We start from the raw sequence: 15,261 nt of genomic DNA on the forward strand, positions 1-15,261 counted from the left end.
GCGATATTCACTGCCAAAGAAAAAAGGCTGCAACGTGGGAGAGGAAATGTTCCCTCGGCGCCAACAGACACCGTCGGGGCGATGTGGGCTTCACACTTCAGATGCAACGGCGGGGGCTACCGACGGTCGGGCAACACTAAGAGACCTACATCATGGGCTTGGGGGCTTGCGGACAAGCATTGTGGACATTTCGGTCCGCCCTTGATGAGCTTGAAGTGAAGCTTCGCCACAAACACTTTCAAGATTTTTCACGCGATGGCGGCGAAAACTGAGTAGGGAGGAAGAGAAGTAGAGCCCGAGCCAATGATCGGTGAGTGAGCCAGAACGTGCTGCGAACTTGTCTTGTCATTGGTTAGGACTGACGACCTGATCTAGAAGATATGCAACAAATCGGGACTGAGGCAGGCGGCGCGCAATAACTCTCTATTCCGGAGCACCCAGAGCTGGTGGAAAAGGTGGCCGACAAATAGGGAGGGATTGTAGAATGAATGACAACTCTCACTAATGCGTGAGAGCCCCCTGCTCCGTAGCTGTGCTGAATCTCCATCGATCCAGCCACCATGTCGATCGGAGAAATCGAAGAAAGCTTCCACCACGAGCTTAACCAACAGCCACTTTATTGCGGGATATCTGCTTGCGGTTCCAACCTTGTCCCGGGAGCGTTGGCAAACTGTGGTCGACGTGGGAGCGCTCTGATCGTCGCCCAGATGTTCATTTGTCCTTGAGCGCCAGAAGTACTTCCGAGCCTGTTGGATGCAGAACGATTACAAAGCCGCAGGATCTCCTGGCAGACAAAGCTACAAATGCTTCCAATACACTCCATCTTCGATTGGCCAAAGTGCTCTGCGGAAGCAGCGGTCTCCTGTCCTCGAACATCTGCTTTGGCCCCTTCTGCACCTCCATCTCTGCCGCATTTAGGGCTTCTGGACCGGGATCCACGCACCTGTGGCGTATGGCTTCAGCTATTAAGGTTAGCCACATATGCGTCCACGTGTTGGCTTGTAGCCCGTCCTCAAATGCGGTTGCTGACACGACTCTGACCCAATCCCTGAAAGCCCCGGCCAGCAGGTTGTACATGTGAGTGACGTCTCCGAACACGCAGCTTGCACATTTCGGCTACGCATCGATGTGCTTTGGGGCTGCCCATCTTGGGGCGCCATCGTGATGACGGCATTAATCATTCGGATCCTGAGGGAAAGGCTCGAGAGCGGACTGAGTACCCTCGGCCTTGCGCACTGAATTATTCGCACGTCTCCATCATCTTCTTGATGAAACTCTGCAGCGTCGGGTTCCAGAGTGCAGCCGCAACCCGCTCCTTATCGGCAAGCTGTTTATTGACTTCATCTGCTGTGGAATGGGTGCCTTCCTTGATTCGCACATCGACACGGAATCGAGGAGGTAGCGATTCTTCCAACCTGACCCGCACTCCCAGACCGATCACCGTGGCTAGACTGCAGTGTTGGATAGTCGGCGTAATAAGAACAGTCACTGTCTGCAGAGTGGACCACGGCCGACTTGGTATAGTAGGCTTGATGGAGATATCGGGCAGCGACACAACCGCCAAAGATCCGAGAGCGATGGGATGCTCCGGGTCTGACATGGTGGCAATCAAATCATAAATTTCTTGTTCATCAATCGGCTCGGGATCCGAGTCGCTCTCGCTCGCTTCGTCTGACGAGGGGCTCGAAACTCGGTATAGCGAGTCGCCGGTAGCAGTAGCGCCATACGGGAACAGTTCTGATGCAAGATTCGCCTCTTTGTGGACTGAAGTGCGGCGTTTGCGTGTGGGTAGGTCGGAGGGGTTTAGGATGAGCGGGTTTGCGTTCTTGCCGTCTTCCATACTTGCGGTGGTGGCGCAGGTCGATTAAGGAGTAGGGGCGAGGAGGGAGCTGAATCTGCGACGGAGATCGAAGGACGTGGGCGTTTCAATAACTTCAGTTGGGGGCTTGGAAACGGGTCGCTGTTGCCACTGCTTGGCAGATTTTATCGATTCCAACGGCGCTTCGCCTGCGGTGTCTGGAAACCGCCCTATGGCAAGCGGGCGTCCAGCGTCCTCGGCTTGAAGCTGCCGGAAGCTTCGGATTGGCGGGCCCTTACGTCTTCCAAAGAACACTGGTGCTCATTGACTCCAGCTACATGTATGTGCCCTATACGAGGTTCGGGTACCTAGCAAGAACCCAGTTTGTTGTGCTCTTTTCACGCCTCACCAAGTCTAAACACACCTCACACCATTCTGCCTGTTACGAAGCCACGATTTCCTTCTGCCAGAGGCTTTCCTAAATTGCCGTCCGAAAACCAAAGGACAAGACGAGACTATCGTCTCGCTTCAAGCCGCCGCCCGCGTATCGTGGAATGATTGAAGCCGGCGCGCCTGGCAGCGGGTTCCATTGGCCCTGCAAACAAGCCTCGTGCCTCGGTTTCCGACTCTTTTCACATGCCATCTGCAATTCTTGAGCACCATCGCAGAAGAAAAGTGCTGGGGTTGCCGCCTCTTTCACGGCGTAAATCCAAAGAGACTTTTTGATTTCGGCACAACCCCAGGTTTGAGGCACCGCCAGGCGCCGCCTCTGCATTCCTGAGCGGCTGAACCTGAGCGCGGGGTGCCATTGATCAGCCTTTCCCGGCGCTAGAAGCGCAATCGATGCCATGTTCCCCTGATTCTCGCTGACCCATGCAAACCTGGCCCCTAGGTCAAGCCTGGCTGTGGTTGGCTTGCATAACAGAGTGCCAACTGTGACAACTAGCTTTACCAACGACTGCAGGTGCACCGCTTTACGAGGTCTGTCTCAAGACCAAAATTGGAGCACACCCTAGAACTTTGGGAGTGTAGGGTTCACGTGTGCTCGGTATGCGCGCACGTTGGAGCCTCAGCCCCTCCAAACACTCGAGGTTTGCGATCTGTCCCCGCCACGTTTCAAGAGACGCTCAATCATTAATTGGCTTTGATATCAAAGTCAACTTGCATCCTGTTCTGAGGACTAGGCCATTGACCATGCATGACAGCAATTCCCTGGGAAAATCAGTCAATCTAAGTTCAAGGTGGTTCTCGGCCCTGGCCCCCTGGGCCCGGGGGCTTTGGGGTCTTAGCCAGGCAATTAGTGTCACTTCGTTCTAGAGCATACCTTACCCCCCTGCGCCTTGCGCAACAGGCGTGCTACCACCATTACATAGATTCACCCTCATCAGGCCCCACGGCCTCTGACCCGGCACATCGTCTGACATCAACCCCATCAGAGCTCTATCCTCACCTGCCCGCCTGCCACATAATTCCGGTCATTAATTGCTCCTCGTTGCTGCTTCGTCGCGCTCACTCGCCCACACACTCAACTGTCAAATCCGCTAAGGTTTGTGCGACCAGACTGCGTATCGCTTCGCCACGGCCACATACCAATCGATTGGATACCTGTCTCGCCGCCTGTCATCTTCAGATCGCGTGGCAACCTCAATCTTAACTTTTCAGCTCTCGACTCCTCCACACATCCTGCCAACTATCCTCAGCCCACTGCGACCGTCTAGAACTGTGCACTTTTCTAGTCTTGAATGAAAATCGCATTACGATCTAATTTGGCCCCATCTACGCCTTGCGCCAGGACCTCGACGAGGCAACGAAATTCGTCCGCCGTACTTGGTGGGTAATCAGACGTCCACATTTCGGCGCATCATCCGCTCAGCGCTGATCGACGCTTTTTGGACCGACATCAACCATCTGGACATGCTTGGGATATCGCCAGTCTTTCGTCGATGAAATGCAATTATGCAGAGCTTTCAGGCTAATAATCCGTCGCAATCCGGTCCCAAGAACTATGTGTTCGTCGACGAGCATAATCGCCATAAGCGCCTCAAGGTCATGAGAGCATGTGAGGGCTGCCGACGACGAAAGATTCGCTGCGATTCCGCGACTACCAACACTTGGCCTTGCGCTGCGTGTGTCCGCCTCAAGCTCCACTGCGTCCCGCCTGTTGGAGGCGCCGACGGCGACTTTGGTTCTTCTGGACCCGCGCCACCGGGTGCCACTGCTATCGACTTCCAGAATTACGATCCGTCGTCGACTGACGGTACTCCTGCTGGACAGGGCTTCCCACACAACTATCACGAAGAACAATTTGACGGCTATGCTAATTACGGCGCGGGTTATTCCAAGGAGAACTATTATCCCCAAGGCGATCCGTACCAGAATTTATATGGCCAGCAACTTAATGATGCCGCGCTGGCCTCTTTCCAGGGCGCACCATTTCAATCGGTGCGATCTGACTCAGATAGTCAAGGCCACACGCGGGAAAGCCCCGTCACCCCGTATACTGCGGAAGATTTGAGTCAGCATCTGGGAGATTTGAAAATTAACGAAAATGGAATCGCACCCTACATCCGTCAGCAGAAGGTGGACGACAACGAACCCGACGCTCCCATACTGGAAGTTCAGGAGCCGGAATTCAAAGTCAGCGCTTTCAGTACGGACGCCGGATCCCAGATTCGGATTCCGCCCGCTTTGATGCCCGATGATGAGGATGCGCTCGAGTATTTCAAGATCTTCTTCCGAGACGTGCATCCATATGTCCCGGTACTATGCAAGAGCCAGTTCTACCATCAATGGCATAATAGACGCGAATCTATTTCACCTCTCGTATTGGAGGCCATCTTCGCATGCGCTGGTCGCATGTCAGATGATCCTGCCCAAGGTGCACAATGGCTCGCACTCGCCAATAGTGAGTTGCCACTTTCTACTGACCAACTATGCGCTAATCTTTGTCAGAGCATGAACCATGTTTTCTCGACACCCCTCGGCTTAGCACTGTGCAAGCTTTGCTACTCCTTCTCAAGGCGCGCGAGAGCGCACCAAAAAGAGGTTACTATTACCGATCATGGATGCTGTGCAAAACCACCGTATCCATGGCCAAAGACCTCGACCTTCACGAGCACCATGAAGCCCACGAAAATGGGGAAGACTGTGGTTCTGAACCGGTAGAGTGCTTAATCAAAACGCGCATCTGGCAGACTTGCCTAATCGTCGAAATGATGGTTGGCGCTCCTCAAGGTGAAAGCAATAGTCTGCAATCGTGTTGCTCGTGCTGACAGCTGTGACAGGCCGCACAGATATGTCCGTCGATCCAAACTCCGTCGACATCTCCCCAAATCCGCCATGTTCCGATATTGACTCTTTTGAGACATCGGTTTCACGCCAGTATGCCTACTTCTTACGGAATGCTCGCAATATTCGTCTCATTACTGAGGTTGCTCGTAAGTTGAAAAGGAAGGAGGATTGGGGCCTCGACAAAGAACTTATTTCGTACAACGTCGCCTTTAATCGATGGCCTGATGACCTTCCGGGCAGTCTCAAGATAAACTTATCTGCCGATGGATCAGTGCCGAGCCTCGCATCTCACTTTATTGGTAATATGCATTCACATTACCATCTCGGAATAGTCATGCTACGGCGCGCTCAGTTGACAGCGTCGGAGAAATTCGCCACGGATGAGGCCTGGAAACAGCACATGAGCGCTTGCTATCGATCCGCAAAGATACTTTGCCGGTTGCAGGAGGCTCTTTTGGCCCAATATGACCTTGCTGGTCTACTGGTCATGCAAAGAGGAATCAATTTCACCATATACGCGATCCTCACTTGCGTTATGATTCACCTGGTGAGCCGATACACCTGCTGTAGCTGTGCAGTGCTGATAATTACAGATTGCAATTACCTCACCAGACCCAGAGTTTCATACAGACGCTCGAGACTACTTTGTAAGGCATATGCGGATACTTGAGCGCTGTATCGCGGCATGGCCAATGCCGGAAACCGAAGCGCAAATCAATGGATTACGCGCCGCTTTCTCCGCTGATATCCACCGGCCATTCGAGCTCAAAAGCTCGTTCCCTATGGGCTCTCCAGGAGAGAATTACCAGCCCAGTCCGCCAGCGCAGGGAGATTATCAGCAGCTCTCACAGCAAGGCCAACAACCTCAAGTGGTGATCCCGCAGAGTCAGCCTTACATGAACCAGCAAATGGCTTCAATCCAGCAAGGTTCCTATCTCGCTACGCCACCAGTTTCCGCAGTTTCAGACTCGAAACCTCAATCCCCGCTGAATCAGCCCGCTTATGACATGAACTCGCAGCATTCCACCAACTTCACCTCAATGCCGCCGAACTCCTTTTATCAGCAGAATCTGAGCCCCCATGACCCTCCGCAATGGAATCCGACACCGATCATCGACCAGTTCAACACAGCGTTCGCCATACCGCCATCAGCCCTTGGCCCACCTGGTGCATATGGGAGCTCACCGCCTATCCAGATGCCCGCCGCTCAGAGCTATTTGCAGAACACGCCATCTCCACCATATCCGGCGGCAACAACGTTCCCACCATCATCACAACACCAGGCCTACTATGCCGAGATGCAACAAAGGCAACAGCAACAAAGCCAGGACCGACAGCGGTACATGGAATCCCCAAGTGGTGGAATGCAGCAACAGCAACAGCCACAGCAGATGCGTCCGCAAACCGCATACCCCCCTGACAACGTCTACGTGACGCCCAAGCAGTGGCAGCAGAGCGTTGCCAGCGTGTACGACGGTGGCATGAAGAGGAGATGGGACTACATGCAGCAAGGCAGCGGTGTGGCCGGAGAGCCGATGGCGAAGAGGAGATGACGATACGATGTCCTCATGATCGAGATGGTTGGGTGGGGTGGCGATGTGTACATGTAAGGAGCGGGATAAAGGAAAGCTGGCATATCCGGGGAGCTGCATGATATGAATACCAATGCAGACGAGGTCATTAAAGGCCTGGTCTGATGCTCTGGGAGCATTAAGCCGCACACAGGTGATGAGCATGAGCATGAACGAGCGTGAGCGTGAACATGAACGAGCACGAGCATCCAATCCCTCGCTTTTCAGGCGGGCGAATACGTTTTTCTGGCTGAAGGGCTTGTACAACTAGTCGCAAACAGCATGGCAATACATCGACGTGGATCTACTTCATCGGTCTACTACTCTGTTTAAGCGTTTCATGGGGTAGCTCTGCGAGTGTGTCTCGCGCGATGACTTGCTATATCCTTGCTTCGGTCAGCTATGTCTGCACCGTCGACCGTCTACCTGCCTCGGGGTATCGTCCGTCTGCGCGTCTCTACGATATGTGCTTCAGCCACGACAACCCCTGCTGTATCCTCTTTCTTCGACATCGGACATGTGTCGAGCTGTTCATTTGCGCCGGCGACAGCCTGGCGTCCTCTGTGACTGGGTTTCTGAAACGTTCGTTGCCATCCAGGCAGTATGCGGCCTGGACGAGGCTTCTGTTGAACGGCCAGACTCATTTCTCAGTCCATTACGGCCTGACTCTGTGTGTGATTCAACGCTTTGTGCGCTTCAGCTCTGGCCCTTCCTACCTCCTCGTCAACCACTTCCCGATCTCGCGCTCCCACGCGTCAATCCGTATCGGCATTTCCATCTGCCAAAACGGATTCTTGCACACATAGTCGCTATACCGCTCATAAACCCCGCGCATAATAACATCCGTGTTCGGCATGCTCGGGTCCGTAAACAGCAGAAACTTCGTCCCCGTGAGCGTCTGCTGCACCGTAAGCCGGAAAAAGCTGCTCTCCATGGTCTCGATGCCTGTGGCGGGCATGGATGGGTCCGGGTGTTGCCAGTCTGCGGCGCGCGAAGGGTTCGCGGTGGCCGTGAGCGGGATTTTCGGCGTTAGAGAACGCGTGATGGCGTGCACGCCGTGAAAGGTGCCGGCAAGGACGAGGTAGTCGTTGGTGGTTAGGGTGGTGGTGCCGGGGAGACCGAGGGTTCCGGTCGTGGCGGGAGGGGTCTCGGAGGTGGGGGAGGTAAGGGAGGATGTGCTGGCGCTGGTGGGGAACGTGCGGTGGTAGATTAGGGAGCCGGCTTTGGATATGACCATGAGGGCGAAGACGGGCCTGTGGAGGGAGAGGTGGTTAGCGGGTGCTGTAATGGTGGTGGGGTTTGAGGTACATGGTGATGCAGGGTGCCCGCGCGGGCTAGTGAGGTTCGTCAGGGTTGGCGCATTACTGTGACCGCCTCAGACGGAGTGTGAGGCCAACGACTCGCTCCATATGGCCTGGGGCTGTGAATAGGGTGTAGATGTTAGATGCGGCTCCGCGGTGAACAGGCGGATCCGATGCCAAGCCTGACGTCCGCTGTTGCTTGCCTGGAGGCAATAGACCATTGCCTTCTTGTTTCGCATCACCACTCCCTCTCGTCCACGACACACTCGCTCCCCAGAACTACTCATCTCGAATATCTCATATACGAATCAAGTCTCCCCGCATACTAGTCTTCGGCCCAATACCGCCGCAATGGTGCTCGAAGCTACGATGATCGTTGTTGACAACAGCGAGGCCAGCAGAAATGGCGATTACCTGTGAGCTATGCTCCCCCCGTTTGTCGTAGCCTGTGCTAACAACTCACAGACCCAACCGCTTTCAAGCGCAGACCGAAGCAGTCTCACTTATCTTCAACGCCAAAACCTCGTCCAACCCCGAGTCCGCCGTCGGTCTGATGTCTATGGCCGGCACGGGCCCCACTGTCCTCAACACGCCCACGACCAACTTTGGCGCTGTCCTCGCCGGTCTACACGAGACAAAGATCAAAGGTCAAGCTCACGTGGGCACCGCTATCAGCGTAGCCACCCTCGCCCTCAAGCACAGAGCCAATAAATCTCAGCGGCAACGCATCGTGGTACTCATGTGCAGTGAGCTGGATCAGAAGTTTGGCGACAAGAACGACACAGAGAAGGAATTGATCAAGCTAGCGAAGAAGTGCAAGAAAAACAATGTCAGCGTCGATTTCGTGGCGTTTGGTGATGCGACCGAGTCGGCGACAAAGGACATTCTGGAGAAGTTCGTGGAAGCAGTAGGAGGCTCGAGCGGTGAGGGCAATTACCTCGCTGTCATCCCTCCTGGCCCTGGTCTCCTGAGTGACAGTCTGATTACCACACCGATCATCAACATGGGCGGCGAGGCTGGACAGGGAAGTGGCGGTATGGAAGGGGTTGAGACCGGCGGTAGCTCTGGAGGTGGTGGGTTCGAGTTTGGCGTTGATCCTTCTACAGACCCGGAGCTTGCTATGGCTCTGCGCATGAGTATGGAGGAAGAGCAAAACCGACGAGCGAGGGAGCAGGAGCGAGATGCTCAGAATGCGGCGGATCATATGGAGACCATTACAGAAGAAGGCCAGACTTCGAATCAAAACCAGCAGAACGGTGGTAGCTCCGGTGATGGAAGCGGATCAAAACAGCCAAGGGTGGAAGACGACAAGCCGGATGGTCATTGAGGATGTGCTTATGCAGCGTGGCTGTCTCATTCTATTCTAGATCTCGGGCATAGCGTTGGCGTTCGGCCACGAGATGGGGAGTTGTGTAGAAACAAATTCAACGTAGCTTTCCAAAGGTCCGTGGTCTAGTGCAGCTGGTCTCTGACCAATGCAACTGTCGTGATCTCATGCATCTTAGCTCCTTCATTCATGTCGATCGGCGATAAGCCGGGATATTGGGCCACTTTCTCGCTTCATCAGTCGTAGCTGTGATCGTGGTCGTTTCGCGCTGTAGACCCTTCTACGGGAGGCAGAAGACCTCATATCCAAAGAAGGCACTCTCGGAGGCAAGGCTGCATGCAAAGCACCTCAGCAAGTGATGCACTCCCTGACCGAGATTACTGTTTGGAACCTGCCTGGGCCGGCTTCCGTGGGTTGTCTCAGTTTCCTAAGACGATGAGAAAAGACCTTCAATGCAGCATCGTCAGGTCGTATCTCATCAGGTCGAGCGCTCACGCTCCAGTATCATCGGGCATTGCCTGTCTGGTTCCCAGTGCCGCTCGCGCCAATGATTCGTTCCTCACGACTCCTCACAATCCTCGCTTTGTCGCCAGGCAGCGGCTTCAGCTCATCATTCGGATCAACAACGGTCTGCGCGTTGCGCTGCTCCGCCTCGCGCTGCTGCTGAATGGCGAAGTCCGGGTCTCCCGGTTGCGCTTTGCGAAACCAGCCGTTGGGGTCCTCACCGGTCTTAAGAAACTTCTGGTACGCAATACGCTCAGCGAGCTTCTGCTCGAAGTCGGCAATGTCATCTGAGGTGATGGTGATGGCTGTGGGTTTGCGACGGAGCATGTTGGATTGAAAACTGCTCTGAGGGTCAAGGCAGTATGATCGGCTCCTTGTTGCTTGATGTTGAGGAGCGGGAGGGCAAACAGAAGCCAAGACGCGTAGACGCGAAACGGGCGCGATTCATGTACCTCGAAGCCGACGTTACTCACGAATCAGAGCGCGCTATACCTATCTGGTGAAATTTCGAGCTCGATGCTCTTCGACGCATCTTCAACTGCATCTTCTATTCTTCCCACCATCATGATGGATCATCTCTGCGCGCGCTGTGCGCGTCAGGCTCTTCGGGGTCCACAGTTCCCATCGACCAGCATCGGCACAGTGCTCGCACGGCCATTCTCGCAAACATCCCTGAGATTTGCAGGTGCGTCAATGCTATCCGAATACCTAACCTGGCAGCAATGGCTTACAATAAGCAGGACCGACCAGCTCTTCCAAGAGCGCCCCTGACAGTTCTTCTTCCGGGTCACAAAACGAAGAGTCCCCGTCCAAAGCAGTGCAACCTCAAGCCTCACGGGGTCCTCAGGTCCTAAGCCGCACCAGGCCAGGACGAGAATCATATTCAGGTCCAGCATTCCGCAAAGTATACGACCCGTCATCCGCTCCGTCTGTAATCCGCAAGCCCAGCGGCTCTGGAAGTGCAGGAGCTCCTCCAGGTGCCACTGTCCTACGCCGAAGCGGCCCACCCCGTCAGACCCCAGGTCAAAATACACCGCGCGGGCCCCGACCCAACACGGCTGCGCGGGGCGCTCGCCCTCCCCGCCGCGACGCCAAACCCGCCAAGCGGCCTTCCTTCCGCGACACCCTCCCTGAGAACGAGGACGCCATCGCAAGCCCAGAAGACGAAGCCACAGAAGCCTACTTCAATACCTTGGAGGAAGCCGAGGAGAACGAGGGCCTGCCCACCACCGCCCTCCCCTACAGTCCCGCCGAGCAGAGCGCCGCGTTCCTGCGCCCCGACTGGCCCGACACGCCCCTCTCCTCCGCGGGCCTCAGCGAGGGCGTCGTGCAAAAACTGCGCTTCTTGGCGCGCGACCTGCCGCACGGCTACTGGACTCCGAAGCAGATCGCGGAACGCTTCCTTAGTGGTGGGCTCGTGCGCTTCGAGGACCAGGCGCACAAGGAGCAGGTCCTGGGCTGGGCGGAGCAGATGGAGCGGGAGAAGTACGGGAGCGAGGCACGCGTCTCGGAGTTTTCGGCCGTCGCAGACAAGGAGGCTGATCGGAAGGGGCTGGTCGATCAGATGGCGAGAGGCGTGTATCCGGAGCTGGAGAAGGGCCAGCGGCCCCTGCTGGCCGGTATACACCGACAGTTGAGGAACAATGAGACTTATGGGGGCGCCGACACGGCAGCGTTTGTAGGACGCATTGAGACGCTGATTGGGGGAGTTCAAAGAGCAGCGCAGCAGCAGCAAAAACAGGCGACGGCGGAGAAATAGACGTGTCGGAGGATCAAAGATAGAAGCGTTGGGGCCGTAAGCTATGTACGATACAAATTCGCAGATTCGAGGTCACACATATGCTCAATCAAGCGTTAGCTTCGAAATTCAGCGCCTCTTGGAACTCTGTCGATGTCAGGTACTGTTGCACCCGATTGATCCTGTCTCGCACGCTCGCGGCATACTGGACAAAATCGCGCGCCCGCGCAGTGACCCTCACCAGGGCATCGGACCCCATCACAGCGCCCATGTCCTGAAGTGTGGCGAATGCGTTCTCGGCATACTCGTGCCATGTGTGGGCATGGTCCCAGATTGACAGTAGCCTATTCCCGTTCTCCACGAGCGTACGTCGCTCAGCAACACAGTCTTCACAGAGGGCAGGTGGCAGGACGTCAGCTCGACATAGGGGGCAGTTTCCTCCACGGCCACGCGGCTCTGCACACCGCTTGCACCCACGGGGCCGCCGAAGCCAATTGATCAAGCACCAACGGTGGAATTGGTGCTCGCATGGGATCGGGTAAATCCATTCCGTCTCGCCGATGCGTTCCCAACATATAGCACAGTCGTAGCCGTTCCCGGACTTGGAGGCATCGAATCTTTGGAGTGGGGATGCTTTCAGAGGATTTCCAAATGCCCAGATACTGAAGAACCTATGTTCCCTGCTCTCCACCATCATCAATTGTGCAATGATCACAAGAGCCACGTAAATGAGAGCCGCTTGGCGTTCATGAGGCGGCAGAATCCTCGTGATCGCTGACCAGATGGCGAAAGTGAGCATGCCCTCCGAGAAGTATCTAGCTTCCTGCCGCTGTATCTCGATCACGACGTCCCAATCAAGGTCAGTATTTCCAACATCATCCTGAATGTCGATTCCATGTTTTACCAATGTTTTGGCTCGCGCCAGCCTGCACAGGTCGGCAGTGGCTGTCATCTGCAAGCAGACGAGCGTGCCAAAGGCCTTCTAGGCGGCCGGTAGATTCTGGAAGGATCGATTGTAGGACAAGGCGGGATCTGATAGACGTCTGCCGATAGCCTGGACTTTGTCCTCAACGAAATGTCGGGCAAGGAGATGCTCGTTGACTTCGTTTGGACGCAGGACAATACGCGGCGACGGCGCGAGAACAACGGGCATGAAGTTTCTTGGGCCGCTTGTGATCATAAGTGGGTTCTCCATCGTGAAGCGGCGAGAGTCGGAAGGCGTCTGACAATTACCACGGGAGGCGTACTCAGATGAAACGAGTGACGGGTAGTGTATGGAAGATGATACAGAGTATGATGTCGCTGATATAGATGGGAGCTCAAGATGTTGACATCGAGTCGGCGGTACTGGAAGTTTGGTGAGGTTGAGGTGAGATCGCAGATCGTGGTCAATGGATGATAGCACCTGCCTTTGGTGTTGACTTGTAGAAAGCGCGATCATTGCGGCATTCTAACGACAACCTTGCCAAAATGTGACCCACTCCAGAGATATTCGAGAGCTTCCTTCGCTCGCTCGAACTCAAACACTTTATCAACAACAGGCTTGACCTGGTGCTCCTCACAAAAGGCGAGCAGTTCTTCGAGTCTGTCTTTAGGGCCGTTGAGCAAGCCTACAAGCGTGAAGTTCTTCGACAGTGCTCGGACATTGATATTCGTACGGTCCTCGGCCGGGTCAACCTTGCCAGAGACATAGCCAATTGATGCGATGGTGCCGCCGAAGGCAATGCAGTCGAACGACTTGGACGTCGTCTGAGCGCCACCGTTCTCCAAGATAAGGTCCACGCCTCGGCCATCGGTTAGACGCATAACCTCCTGATCCCAATGCGGAGTCTTCGAGTAGTTGATGGTACCGTCCGCTCCCAATTCCTTTGCGCGCTCTAGCTTCGTGTCGGATGAGGATGTCACTATGACTACAAGATGTCAGCGACCGATGGCTCAGAGAGTGCCGAGAGCACCTACCCTTCATGCCACTCGCCTTGCCCAGCTTCAGTCCCATGATACTCACGCCACCGGTACCTTGCACTAGCATGGTCTGGCCTTCTCCCCCAGGCTGGCCAATAGGTCGGAAGCCGTTGATCGCCATCCAAGCCGTGGTACCCGCAATGGGGAATGTTGCAGCCTCCTCATCGGTTAGGTAGTGTGGCACTTTCACGACAGCCCAGTTCTCGAACAGTCTGTACTCGGCTAAAACCCCGTGGTCCGTCATCCCTGGAGCGTTGGCCAGATGCTTGGCCTGGACTTGGCCCGTCTGATGTAGAGGGAAGCACAAGGACAGGACACGGTCTCCAGCTCTGAAGTCCTTCACCTCTGCGCCTACCTTAAGGACTTCAGCTACTCCGTCAGAGCAAGGGACGAGATCTTTGGGGAACGTTGCAGACTTATGGTGCTTCATCAAACCCTCGATCACTTCACCGTCCTTGTAGTTGAGTGCAACGGCGCGCATCTTGACGAGTAGCTGTCCAGACGATGGCGCTGGTACAGTAGTGGTGTCCAGTATGAGATTAGCAATGCCATCGAGGCTTGACTGCCACTGGCGAGACTCGGTGTCTTGAGCCATGGTGTATGTTTTGATTGAAAGTTGTTGTCGGTGGATAATCGTGCGGAATCCTGGTGTGAGCAGTGGTGGAAGAATATGGTGAGCTGGGATCAGGTACGGTGCAGATCTGAGATGCGAGTAGCTGTGCGATCAATGTTCGATTTTAGTCAGCGAATGCAGGAACTGCATTCGAGTCTTTACTCTTGTCCAGCTATAAGGTGCTTAAAGAAAGATACCCGAGTCAGTGGCCGATCCATATCCGCACTTTCGCTAGCGGACATGACCTCAACTTGCGTCATATACGGGATACGCGGCAGATCATTTTGATAAGGTTGAGTCTTGCATCGACGAGCATGGCTGTGGACACGCACAGCTCAAAAAGCACGAGCTGGGTAGAAGAACCTGGTCCATCAAGGCAAGAGAGTGTCGATCCAACATCCCGGGCTCTAGCCCCGCCGCTCTATAGCAGCGACCACTTGTTTACCAGCCGCAACCACTACACAACTGATTCATGCCAGCAACTTTTCCTTACCACCTCATTTCGAAAAGGTTCTGAGTGCGCATTCCCGAAAACTCTTCGGAGTTCCGCGTGAAGCCCATCGTGAAGCTGCAAGCAGTAGGCGGAGCAGTGGCTGGTTTGTAGCCTGCGATGCTAGAAGGATTTCGTCAGTGTCGTGATTTCCTCTAGCCCGAAATCCTCTCTTACCGCGGATCAGAGTCCAGCCTTCGCTCGTCCTCGCGCAGGCGGGTGTTGAGCTCTTTGTAGAGTGTCCGAAGTAGCTTCAGCAAGAGCAATGCTTTCGCAACGATGAAGATAAATCTTTGTTCGAAAGTTCCGACGAGAGCCCCGATGCCACTGTGAACCGAGTCGAGGTATTGTTGTGCCAACGACCCTGGTTGACTGTAAGACCGCAGGACACGTTCGTGCTGTCGCCGGACAAACGTCAAGAGAACCGCGTTCATTGAATCAAATATGAAGGAGACGAGTAAGCTAGAGCATGCGAGTACCAGAAGTTGTGCGTGATCAAACATAATGGGATGCGTATATCTGATGCAATGCTCACCAGGTAGTAGGTGATGGCTGGGTCAGTTCTCGCCCTGCTTCGCACGGGATTACTCACAGGCGCACCTGCACTTCAGCCATAACGCTCATATTGGAACACGAGTGTCGTATTCTGCCGGCCAACATGGAAGG

The 15,261-nt window shown here is 54.9% G+C and overlaps 8 protein-coding genes across 8 annotated transcripts; 3 read left to right on the top strand and 5 right to left on the bottom strand.

Annotated features, from left to right (window-relative positions):
• Nucleotides 1–1,240: 1,240 nt before the first annotated feature.
• On the bottom strand, nucleotides 1,241–1,840 carry HMPREF1541_08012 (uncharacterized protein; the record flags this gene model as incomplete). Its single annotated transcript, XM_008722334.1, has 1 exon — nucleotides 1,241–1,840. One exon carries the CDS (start codon nucleotides 1,838–1,840, stop codon nucleotides 1,241–1,243), a length of 600 nt encoding a protein of 199 aa, XP_008720556.1.
• Nucleotides 1,841–3,754: 1,914 nt separating this feature from the next.
• Nucleotides 3,755–6,642, top strand: HMPREF1541_08013 (uncharacterized protein; the record flags this gene model as incomplete). Its single annotated transcript, XM_008722335.1, has 5 exons — nucleotides 3,755–4,703; nucleotides 4,751–5,032; nucleotides 5,083–5,636; nucleotides 5,683–6,347; nucleotides 6,447–6,642. 5 exons carry the CDS (start codon nucleotides 3,755–3,757, stop codon nucleotides 6,640–6,642), a joined length of 2,646 nt encoding a protein of 881 aa, XP_008720557.1.
• Nucleotides 6,643–7,372: 730 nt separating this feature from the next.
• Nucleotides 7,373–7,897, bottom strand: HMPREF1541_08014 (uncharacterized protein; the record flags this gene model as incomplete). Its single annotated transcript, XM_008722336.1, has 1 exon — nucleotides 7,373–7,897. The coding sequence occupies one exon, from the start codon at nucleotides 7,895–7,897 to the stop codon at nucleotides 7,373–7,375; it is 525 nt and encodes a 174-aa protein (XP_008720558.1).
• A 415-nt stretch (nucleotides 7,898–8,312) lies between these two features.
• HMPREF1541_08015 (uncharacterized protein) lies at nucleotides 8,313–9,288 on the top strand (the record flags this gene model as incomplete). Its single annotated transcript, XM_008722337.1, has 2 exons — nucleotides 8,313–8,377; nucleotides 8,427–9,288. The coding sequence occupies 2 exons, from the start codon at nucleotides 8,313–8,315 to the stop codon at nucleotides 9,286–9,288; spliced, it is 927 nt and encodes a 308-aa protein (XP_008720559.1).
• A 504-nt stretch (nucleotides 9,289–9,792) lies between these two features.
• On the bottom strand, nucleotides 9,793–10,119 carry HMPREF1541_08016 (uncharacterized protein; the record flags this gene model as incomplete). The annotated part of the gene is made up of 1 exon (XM_008722338.1): nucleotides 9,793–10,119. The coding sequence occupies one exon, from the start codon at nucleotides 10,117–10,119 to the stop codon at nucleotides 9,793–9,795; it is 327 nt and encodes a 108-aa protein (XP_008720560.1).
• A 237-nt stretch (nucleotides 10,120–10,356) lies between these two features.
• On the top strand, nucleotides 10,357–11,551 carry HMPREF1541_08017 (uncharacterized protein; the record flags this gene model as incomplete). Its single annotated transcript, XM_008722339.1, has 2 exons — nucleotides 10,357–10,477; nucleotides 10,533–11,551. 2 exons carry the CDS (start codon nucleotides 10,357–10,359, stop codon nucleotides 11,549–11,551), a joined length of 1,140 nt encoding a protein of 379 aa, XP_008720561.1.
• Nucleotides 11,552–11,639: 88 nt separating this feature from the next.
• On the bottom strand, nucleotides 11,640–12,482 carry HMPREF1541_08018 (uncharacterized protein; the record flags this gene model as incomplete). The annotated part of the gene is made up of 1 exon (XM_008722340.1): nucleotides 11,640–12,482. One exon carries the CDS (start codon nucleotides 12,480–12,482, stop codon nucleotides 11,640–11,642), a length of 843 nt encoding a protein of 280 aa, XP_008720562.1.
• A 485-nt stretch (nucleotides 12,483–12,967) lies between these two features.
• Nucleotides 12,968–14,087, bottom strand: HMPREF1541_08019 (uncharacterized protein; the record flags this gene model as incomplete). Its single annotated transcript, XM_008722341.1, has 2 exons — nucleotides 12,968–13,440; nucleotides 13,490–14,087. 2 exons carry the CDS (start codon nucleotides 14,085–14,087, stop codon nucleotides 12,968–12,970), a joined length of 1,071 nt encoding a protein of 356 aa, XP_008720563.1.
• Between the last annotated feature and the right edge of the window lie 1,174 nt (nucleotides 14,088–15,261).

Source organism: Cyphellophora europaea, assembly GCF_000365145.1.
Source record: "Cyphellophora europaea CBS 101466 unplaced genomic scaffold supercont1.8, whole genome shotgun sequence".
Classification (NCBI taxonomy): Eukaryota; Fungi; Ascomycota; class Eurotiomycetes; order Chaetothyriales; family Cyphellophoraceae; genus Cyphellophora; species Cyphellophora europaea.